Genomic DNA, 12243 nt, shown 5'->3' with positions numbered 1-12243 from the left:
TAAAATGTAATACCAAATAAATTTATATTTCTAATATTGGTATAAAAATATATTTCAAAATATGTAAAAAAAAATTAACATAAAATGCCATGGAAATAAATTAAAAAAAGCACTATTGTATATTGTTAGAATATAAAGCAATAATTCTTTTGTATATGAAAAATTTTCTTTTTATTATTTAAATAAACTTGATAGTATAATTTATTTATAAATTTTTCTATTCATTTGTAATAAATTTGATCATTTTTACATAAAAACTTAATTACTATCACTTAATCTTATTAATTTTTTTCTTACACTTTTTCTTTTATTTAGTAAAAAAAAGTCTTAAAAAGTACAACAAATATTTATTAATAAATGTATAAAATGATCTTTAAAAAAAATAATACAAATATTATATCCAATGAACTTAATTTACAAGTAAGTAAAAAGCTCAAACATAAACTTTATATCAAAGTTTATATGAAGTACATTTTTTATAGTAAGCATATTTTATGTTAAAATAAGAATGACACGAAGAATTACCATGTAAATTTTTTGATAAAAAAAAATTAATTTTAAACACTCAAATGGAATAAATTTAATAATTTATTAAAATATATTAATAATTAATATTATCTTTACTATTAAATTTTTTAAATAACAAATCAAATTAGTAATATTATTTTAATAACTTTTTTTTATTTAATAAAATTGAAGAATACTGGTGTCATCCATTAAAGAAAAAAATAAAACAAGAAAATTGTTAAAAACATTTTAAAGCTTTAAAATTTCTTTTTTAAGTGTCCTTAAAAACTTATTGTATAATAGAAAAATACTTTTTAACTACAATAGAATATAAAATTATGTATATATTATAATATATAAATAAATAGAAAACAACATAATTTCTCATTTTCTAATTATTTCTATTTTTTTTTGTTGACTTTAATTTTATCAAAATACTTAACTTTAAATGAACTTTAATTATAAGGAAAAATGATTTGTTAAATAATTAATTAACAATATACAATTATTTATGAAACGTTTTTTTATAAAAAATTTTTTAAGAAGATTAACATATTAAAATATTTTTCTATCAATTAAATTATCCTCCATACATTATAATATATATATTAATTGTTTTAAAAAAAAAAAATATATATATATATAAATGTTATGTATATTTTTTAACCTACCTCAAAGAATTCTTTTATAAATTGACATTTAATATTTTTATTATTATTGTTATAAAAAAAATAGACAATAGAAATCATTTATTAAATATATTTTTCCTTATTAAAAACAGGTTATTATAATAAATTAAAAGGAAAAAGATTAGTTATCTTGTTTTAAGTATATTAATTACATAAGTTATACAATTAATATAATCTTTTGCCAAACTAAAATTATTATTTGCATTCATAAACTATGTTAGTTTGTAAAAGTACCATTTTTAAAAGCATAAATTATTTGTATATCTATTTTTTTTTAATATTATTTTAAAAAGTTTATGTATTTATATTATATTTATTATAAAGTACTTCTTTATTGTTTTATTAATTGGGATATTTTTATTTTTTTAGCAAAAAAAAATATATAACACACCTAATGATATCTTTTCAAATTTATAAATATTTATTAAATAAAATTATATAGTTTTTAAATAAATTAAAACATCTAATTATAGATTTCAATGTACTTTAATTTTCTACCTTATATTTTAAAGCAAAAAAAAAACATATCTTTACAAAGTACTGATAAATATTTTATTTTTAATTTTTTTCAGAAATATAAACAATTAATTAAAAAAAACTTTATCAAAATAAATAGATCAGTTTAATAGTTAAAAAACATATTATTTATATACTTTTTTATTCTTATTTTTTATAAAAATTTTATATAATATAAATTTTTAACAATAAAATAAAAATCTTTTTATTTTTATTTATTTTATTAAATTTAAAAAAACTTACTATTACTGTAGATTTAAGTAGTTATTATTATATCGTCCAACCCAAAAAAAAAATACACCAATTTTTAGACTTCAAGAGTAACAGTAAACTGAAAAATATATCTATATAAATAATTCCTACTATTTGTGTTAAAAAGAATAATGATACCTAGAAGAACTAATTAAAATTAAAACATAAAAGCATACTTTATTATAACTTATGATTTTATGTGTTATTATCTTTTTAAAGAATTTTTTTTTAAATTATTTATAAAAAAAAATAATATTTTCTAACAGTTAATTTTTTTTTTAAATTGTTTACATATATCTAAATTATAATTCTAATATTTTTTATACAAACATTATATTTACTTTTATCTGCTTACATTTTATTATGATATTTACATTATCATGTTAAATATCAAAAATGTGTGGTAATTTAAAGATAAAATAAGCAAAATTATTCTTATTTTTCCAATTAAAGAAAAAAAATTTTAATAATCTATATTTATAAAGTTCATGACACAAAGATTTAAATAGTTATGGATAGACTTTTTTTATACACCTTTTTCTTATCATTATCTTTGAAAGATTAATCAACCTTAACTAGACTTTATAATTAAGCAAAAACGCACTATATCAACATATGTAGTGCATTTTTAAAATCAAACAAATATTTAAATTTATTGTTATCAAGAAATATAATAAAATAATGTTATATGTTTTTTAAAAAGATAATTTTTATAAAATCATATTCATTCTTTATTTTTCTTTACTATTTTATTTAAAAAAAAATAAAATATTAATTAAAGGTGTTTGAAAAATATTTGTTAAAATTACTATTTCACTGGCCTTATAATTATCCTAATATTATATAAAACCTAAGTTAGTAAAATATTATTAATGAGACTATAAAATATTTTTAGTAATCATCTCAATACCAACTAATAGTGGATAAAAAAAAATTTTTATATAAAAGTTATAATTAAATTGTTTTATAATATATTTCTAAAAATGATATATTTTTTAAAATAAAATATATTAAATTAATAAAAATAACAAATCAATATTTATTAATTTTATAAATTTTATTATTTCATGAATTAAAAAAATTATATCTAACAAGATGATAATAATAATAATATATATATATATATATTTTTTTTAAATATTTTTTTATAAGATCGTTGAAGAAAACAATTTCATTGGTTATATTTATAAATAATTATAAAAAAAAAATCATTTTCAATTGTACCTTTTTAGTTTTTTTTTCGTTTACATAAACATATTTTATTATTTCGTAAATAGACATAACATTTCTGTAATTTTTATATATATACAAATTTATTGAAAAGTAACGTCTTTCAAAGATTTTTTGAATAGACTTATTACTACTCCTTATAAAAACATCCCTTTTACAATAAATAACTTATCATCACATTTTATGTAATTATTAGAATATCTTTTAATGCTTCTATTATTATAAATGAAGTTTAAAGTTAAACATTTCTTATAAATTTGATGTAAATCAGAAAATGGTTAAATATTTTAAAAAGATACTTTATTCATATCTTATTACCGCTAACCAAAATCCTTGTTACAAAGCCATCTTTCTCTCTTTTACCCCAATAATCTACTATTATTTAAAACCACAAACTTCTTCTTATTACCACAAATTTCAAACGTCACCACACTTATTTCAAAGCTTGTTATGACTTTTATTTAACAATTGGACACTGATAAGAAACTCATCTCATATTTATACCTCCTCCTATATCAAATTATCTCATATTTATCAAACATTCTCAGCAACCCATCTTCTTATTACTGGCAATAGAAGATGGTCCAGAGTATGAAGATGAGGATGTGGAGTTAAAACCTACACGTATATTGATATTATATATATATATATATATACATATAAATGCCTCATATCAACAGTAATAAGATGGAAATAATATTTAAGTTTATAATTTCTTTCCAAAGAAAGGAAGAAACCCAATAGACAGGTTGTCAATCTAATGCCAAACTTTTTATCATTATTAAAATATACCGTTACATAAGAAAAAGATGAGTAAATATTGAAAGAAAATATAGGATAGAAAAAGTTTTATTTTGAGAAAAAGCTGCCAGTTTGAGGTTGGTAAGTTGATAAATAGTTACAAGTTCTTTAAGATTGATGAACAAATGTTAATGAAGTAAGATGAAACGAATATTGGGTTGGGTTTTTGTTAACTTGGGATAGGTGTTTAGTTAACATACAATTATTACTGATTATGTAATAATAGAGTCATCAATATGTCATATTCCACCAGAAAAAAAAAGAAAAGAAAGATTACAGTAGTATGATATAATAAACAAAAAGCTTTATTATTTTTATCTATCATTTTTTGATAAATTTTTATTAAAAAAAAAAGAATCATATTCTTATATTACGTATCATACTTTTTTACACCCATTAAAAGAATTTTATATATGTAAACATACCGTTTCTTATTACCAGTTAACTAATAGTACCATTTAAATTATATTAAAAACCATTTATCTTATAACTTTTTAGTTTTATATTCAATATATATATGTATTCTTTGTTTGAATCTTGATACACTTCCCCTCATTTACTTTATACTGCCAAGTACTCTTTGCTGTAATGACTTCCGACATTTCATTTATGTTCCAATATCCATACACAGTAGTATTTTAGATTATCAAGTTTAGCCTGTTAACTTTGTCTTCCAACAAACCTTGTTAATTTGAATGATAGACAAATAGTTTATCTCTTAAACTATATAAAAGATGTCTTTTGAATGTAAAAATTAAATTTTTTTTTTTATAATTTTTACGGAAACGGCATCTTTAATAATATTTATATTTCATACAATTTATCTTATCACCATCACAAATTATGATTACAAATTATATTGTATTTACTTAATCTATATGTACCATTATTTTTGATAGATATAAAATAAATTGTTATTTCAGTTCAATTTGAACCTACTACCAAACATCATTAAGAGCGGAACTTCCCACTTTTCATTGTTTTAATGGATTTGATCAAATTTAACTTTCCAAATAAAAGTTTTTGGTAATCAAGGATAATTAAATTTACTACTTTTGATTGTTTACTAAATTTTTAGCTAATACTTAAGAAAGGCGTTTATATATATTTAAAGTATTTTAAAAATTTTTGTTGAATAGGAATATAACAAAAAGTTAAATATGATCTGATAAGTAAAAATTTATGCACTATTATTTCTACAAATATCTTTATATTTATAAAAATTTATCTACATATTCATATTATAAATTATGTTTATTGTTATTTAAATAGAAGGATATATAAGCCGATTACTGAATTCCTTCCAATACACAATAGTTTATTAATTTCTTTTTCCAATTTTTTTTATTTTCCGAAACCTGTAGATAATTTTTATATTTTTAATAAGTAAAATAAATATATATTTATACCTAAGATTCACTATTATTAATCTATTATATTCCTTTTTCACACATGATAAGTAATATTTACTCAAGTATCATGGTACACATATTCTAATTATGCAAGCTCCACATCATCCAACAAAACTTAAAAATGCTAAATATAATTGGCTTCAAGACCCCTGAAGCTATTCCCTCCAGCAGAGTGTTATCAGAACCAAATATGTTAAAATTTATATATATATATTTTTAACTAAGGCCCTATATTTATTATGAAAGATACCAAAAATATGAATAAAAAAAAAATAAAGTTATATAAATTACTATAAAGATGAGTTGAATTTCATAATTTTCTTGCAAACATGAAAAACCATCATTTATTTTTATTTATAATTAATAATAACTATAGAAAGTATCTTTATGGATAATACTTGTAATTAGTATATAACTATGACTTTTGATTTAATATAATTATTTTTTTTTTTCATTTCCACTAGAGAAAATTGGTATATCTTTTAAAATTAAGGTAAAATATATGTTACACAAAAAAAAAATATATAGAAATATTCTTAAAAACATTTTTAATATTTTCTAATTATTTAAGCATAAAAGTATAATGATAATTATTTATTTATTAGTCATTTTAAATATTAAAAGAAATTTTTGTTTTCTTTTTATTTTATTTATATTTTATTTTATTAATTTTTATGATAAAAAAAAACATTTAAAATAAAGAGAATATTTTTTAGATTAAAAATCATGCCAACAACTTGTGGATTTCCTAATTGTAAATTTCGTTCAAGATACCGTGGACAAGAGGATAATAGACATTTTTATCGTATTCCAAAAAGACCACAAGTATTGAGGCAAAGATGGCTTAATGCTATTGGAAGAACAGAAGAGACTGTTGTTAGTCAAGTAAGTTTTTGCAAAAAAGACATTTATCCTAGTAATGGTGGTGTTTATTTATAGTTGAGGATTTGTTCAGCACATTTTGAAGGAGGTGAAAAGAAAGAAGGGGACATACCAGTACCAGATCCATTAGTAAGTCTTGTTATTCATTTATTTCAAAATAATATGATACTAAATAATGTTAACTAATTATCAAGTTTTTTTTTTCATTTTTTTTTTAAAATAAGATGTAGTTTTTATAATAGTTATAATTTTTATATATTTATTTTTTTTTTAATAATTAAAAAAGTTTGTTATATATGTTTATTAAAAAAAAAAATATAATTTTTATTTAAATATAGTTAAAATGTTGTTGTAAAGTTAATTAATATGTTTTAAAAAATTTTTTTATGGGTAATTTTTTTTTAGCTTGATAAACCATTATCAATTAAGTTGCCACCAAAAGAATCTAAATCAATTGGAGAAAAAAGAAGGAGGATAAATACAACATTAAATAACAATAATAATAGTAATAATAATAACAATAATAATAATGATAGTATTAATAATAATAATCAAAACACAAATTCACCTAAAAATAATATATTAGACACTCATACAAATGGATCTCAACAAAGAAACAATTCTTCAAAACAAAAAGGAAATGACATAATAAACTATACAGATTATAAAAGGAAGTGTATAAATCAGGATACTGATTCACGACCTTCAAGTTGTAATCCTTTAATTAAAAAAGAAAGTAAGTTAAATTTATACATAAAAATGTCAATTGTTCATAAAATATAAAATAATAATTGAAATTTCTTATTAAAAAGATTTTATACACATAATATGATTTTATTAATAATTTTTAAATAAAATTTTTATGTGTTAAAAAAATTTAATTATATAATTATTACTTATTAATTATTTATATAAATAAATTAATAATTCATAATCTTTTTATTCCTCTATATATTTTTAAGGTATTATGAATAAAAATTTTAATTGGTATATATATATATATATATATATATATATATATATATATATATATATATATATATACATATATATTAATAAAATATACCCTAACAACACTATTCAATTTCTTTTATTTTTACTGATCATCATCTCCAAATAGTTTTGCGCAAAATTTTTAACTTTTAAAATCAATTTTAATGTGTCATAGTACTTTAAATATTTTTATATATTTAACGTTCCTATTATATAAAAAATAGGTACATTACTAGTTATGTTAATTATCTTTTTATAAAAATTAGATTAATTTAAAAAAAAAAATGTAATATTAACTATGTAATTTATTCTTATAATAATGAAAATACTTACTTATATAAGTAATGTCCTTTCAAATAGAAAAATTTAAAAAAAGAAAGTACATTCCTTGATTGTTTATATGTTGCCATGACACCATAGTAATAAATTTTTACTAAATACTTTAGAAAAGATTAATTTATTTACCTTTCTATAGGATATATATTAATATAAATATATATATATATTTTTTTTTAATTTTAACATTGTATAACACTTCTTCTTTTTCATTTTTTTTTTTAAAATATTTTTCATGAATCTTTTATATTGATAAATAAAGATAACTATTATTAAATTGATTGTTAATAGTAGTATTATAAATGACTGATCAAAAATATTTTAACAACCTATTAAATAATACTATTCTTTATAATAAATATTTGTACAACGATTTTTTATACATATAATTATTTAATAAAAAAAAAAAGTAAAAAATTGTGTCGTCTTTAATAATAGAACAAAAAGAAAAGATATTGTTAAAAAAAAAGTTTCTTTATATATTATTTGACACAATAAAATATGTATGTTAAAATATTTTTTCAATCTTCCACTTATATACCATATAAAAATAAGTATAATCCTTTTCCTTATATTATATATATTATAGTTGATTATTAAATAAAGCATATTAAAAAGAATTTATTTTTATTACTTTGTTGAAATTAATAACTTAGTAATGAGTTGAATTTTTGTACTTATATTATGCCATTTGAGAATAAATAATATTACATATAAGTTATAAAAAGAGCAGATGTATTTATTAATATCATTATTCTACTCATCATACTATAAATAAAAAAAAAAATTTTTTTTTTTATTCTTTATTTTAAAAGAAAAAAAATTTTTTTTTAAACATAAAAATAATCTTTAAATGTATACATATAGTTGTTAATAGGGCATTCTTTTATTTCTTTTACCCGCTAACCAATATTTTAAATTTGGATGTTAAATAGATGTGACTTTTTAAAAATGGTTCACGGCATGATATTTAATACTACAAAATGTTTATATATCCATACAAAATTGATTATTTAACAAATTAAAAAATAAATAAATTTTAATTTAGTAGTTATAATATTTATAAATAATAATTAAATTAAAAAATATTTTTTAATTATATATAAAATATAAATTTATTTTTATTTTAATGAATTAATAATATATATATATATATTTTTTTTTTGATCATTCATATGTTTATGATAGCCATAAAAAAAAATATATATATATATTACTTATATTTAATTTGTTTTTAAAAAGAACTTAATATAGTGTAAAAAGTATGTCATATAAATTTACTAGTCTATTCCTTCAAATGTATATTTCATTAGAAGATATACATTGAAGAATATATAATTTTTAATATATCTCTTTATAACTTTAATATTATCAAATATGTCATGTTTTCTATTTTGTTTAATCCGCTTCATAAATCTTTAAAAGATACTTTATATTTACATTATAAAAAGATACATGATGAGAAACAATTAATGATCTATTGATGTTAACTAATTAGAGGAACTGATAATAATATTAACATAATATTAAATTAGGCCTCTATGAATTGCTTTAAATAACCCTTTATCAGTAGTACTCTTTTTATAGATTGACAGTTATAGATATAAAATATAAGATAAATGTTAAGGATAAATATGAAGTAGTTTAGATGTTATATATGAATGAACATAAACATATATATATATATATAGATATATATTATGTTCTTTATTAAAACTGTTAGCATAGCTTCATTTGTATCTTTATGGCACTTGGGTATTTTTATAGTAATGTTTAAAATTTTTGTTAAATGCGTCCTGTGTTTATTCAATAATTATTTATCTACTATTAAATTGATAAATAATATTTATATTTATAATTTTTATATATATATTTAATTTTTAATTAAATAATTATAAAATATATTTAATTATATATATATATATATATATTAAAAAAAAATTAATTGATGATTATTTATAGATTCAATCGTAAGTGATTCTAATTGTCAAGATTCAGATATTTTAAAAAATAATAATCTTGCATTATTAAATAACAATTCATCAATTTTCGGAACACCGAATTCATCAATTTTTGGTAATCAAAATTCTTCTAATTTTGGGCAAATTTTTCCAAATTTAAAATTTTTGCAATATCCATATTTTTTACCAAACAGTAAGTTTAAATATTTAATATATTAAAAAATATACATATATAGTGGCAACGACTCGTACTAGTCTGCCTCATAGACCATTAGTTGCATTATTAGATGGTCGTGATTGTAGTGTTGAAATGCCTATTTTAAAAGAAGTAGCTACAGTTGCTTTTTGTGATGCACAAACAATATCTGAAGTGCATGCTAAAGTTTTTAATGAAGCAGTAGCTGCTTTAATATGGCAAAATATGAAATTAGGAAGAGAAGAATTAGAAAAGTTTAAGTCGTTAAAAATTATTGTTAGAATAGGAACAGTTTCATCAAATATTGATGTTAATGCAGCAACAGAGTTGGGAATTGCTGTTTGTAGTATAGGTCAAGATTGTATTGAAGAGATTGCCGACTCAACATTATCAATGATATTAAATTTATATAGAAGAACATATTTTGTTGCAAAGTATGCTCATGAAACAAGTAGAGCAATTACAATGGAACAGCTTAAAAGTGCATGTGAAGGAGCAACAAAAATTAATGGATCTACTTTAGGTCTTGTTGGTTTAGGACGTGTTGCAATTGCTGTTGTCCAAAGAGCTAAAGCATTTGGTTTTAAAATAAAATATTATGATCCAATAGTTCCACCTGGTTTAGATAAAGCATTGGGAATAAAAAAAGCTGATACATTAGAAGAATTATTTAAAACATCAGATTGTATATCATTACATTGTCCATATAACGAAAATACACGTTATCTTATTAATGAAAATACTTTAAAAATTATGAAAAAAGGTGTTTTTATTGTTAATACAAGTTCAGGATCCCTTATACATGAACGTTCATTAGCTGAAGCATTAGCTAGAGGTGATGTTAAAGCAGCAGCATTAGATTGTCATGAAATTGAACCATTTGATTCATCAACAAATATTTTATCAAAACTTCCTAATGTTATAAACACTCCAAATACATGTTGGTATTCATCTGAATCATGTAAAGAATTAAGAATAGCTGCGGCGAATGAAATTAAATTAGCTATTATTGGTAGATTTCCAGGAGATCTTGAAAATTGTATAAATAAAAATGAATTACTTTTAAATACACAAAAATCAAATATATCTAATTCAACAAATCTTCTTCGTCGCAATATCCAACCAATTGTTAATAATTTTACACCTAAAGCGCCTATGTCCCCAATGCATACAACAATAAATAGTAGTACAGAAAGTTGTCCATTAGGAAATATTTCTGATCCTATTTCTGTTAGTCATGCTATTGCTTTAAGTCAAAGAGTTCAAGAAAAAATAAGAAATTCAGTACCAGTACCAAATGTTTCTATTAATGCTGGATTTAGATTTCCAACACCATTAATGATGGGACTTAATCCAGGTGTTAGTAATAATAATAATATTAATTTGTTAATGAGAAATGGTTTTAATAATTTTCAACATTTAATATCTGGTGTACAACAAAGTACCACAAATAATAGTGTCCCAAATTTATCTGGAACACCAAGTCCAAATCCTGGAATTGCATCAGTTTTAAATTCATTATCTGTATTTAAAAAAGAACAAATAGATGATAATATTGATGAAGATAAGAAAAAAAATATATCACCTAAATTATCACCAATTTCACATGAAATTGACAATAAAAAATGTGATAATTTATTAGATTCTTCTTCAGAGAACACTCCAATGGAGCAACAAGATTGTGAAGAAGAATTATTAAAAGAAGAAGACAATATAAATGACAAAAAATTGTCTAATAATGATAATATGACTGATGATGATAAAGTAAAAATATATTCTGAGGATAATATAAAAATTGAAAGTCCTGATAATATTTTAAATAATGAGAAAGTTTCTAATAATACAAATGATGAGACAATACCAATATCAACAATTGAAAATGAAGAAACAACAAATAATGAAGAATCAACAGAAGCTCCATTAGACGTTGAAATGCAAAAAAATAATTGGTCACAGGAAAATGAAGAAAACATATCAAAATACGATGAAAAAATAAAAAATTGTGATAACGTTAGTAATGATGAAATCTCTTATACAAATGACTCTCAATAAGTATCAATTTATACAATATGAATACTTGAAAAAATAATAATAAATAATAAACAAGCTTATTCCAGTAACTAAATTTCACCTTTAATTGTAACAAAAATGAACGAAAAATATTTGGTATCTAATTTGAAAAAAAAAGAATAAAACTAATTTTAGATGCCACTTTTTTTTTTGCAAAATTCATTTTTTTTTTCTAAATGTTTGTCAATTATCATATTAAAATGTTTATTTTTTTAATGTTGTTTAAAACATAGTAATATCAAACAAAAAAAAATTAAATATGTATATATTATATATTTTATGATATATTATTTTCTTAATAATATATCTTATAATCATTTTTATATATGATGAATTAATTTTAACTATTCAAAAAAAAAACCCTGTATTATAACATACCATTAAATTAAACATTGAGG

At 19.3% G+C, this 12243-nt stretch overlaps 1 protein-coding gene across 1 annotated transcript; it reads left to right on the top strand.

The window, feature by feature from the left end:
• Nucleotides 1–6133: 6133 nt before the first annotated feature.
• SRAE_X000125600 (C-terminal-binding protein) lies at nt 6134–11827 on the top strand (the record flags this gene model as incomplete). Its single annotated transcript, XM_024646907.1, has 5 exons — nt 6134–6292; nt 6347–6418; nt 6695–7025; nt 9581–9772; nt 9816–11827. 5 exons carry the CDS (start codon nt 6134–6136, stop codon nt 11825–11827), a joined length of 2766 nt encoding a protein of 921 aa, XP_024498720.1.
• Nucleotides 11828–12243: the final 416 nt, after the last annotated feature.

The sequence above is a fragment of the Strongyloides ratti genome, scaffold srae_chrx_scaffold0000002 (genome assembly GCF_001040885.1).
Source record: "Strongyloides ratti genome assembly S_ratti_ED321, scaffold srae_chrx_scaffold0000002".
In the NCBI taxonomy this organism is placed as follows: Eukaryota; Metazoa; Nematoda; class Chromadorea; order Rhabditida; family Strongyloididae; genus Strongyloides; species Strongyloides ratti.
The sequence above is the reverse complement of the archived record's forward strand: the minus strand, read 5'-3'. Positions and strand labels throughout refer to the sequence as shown.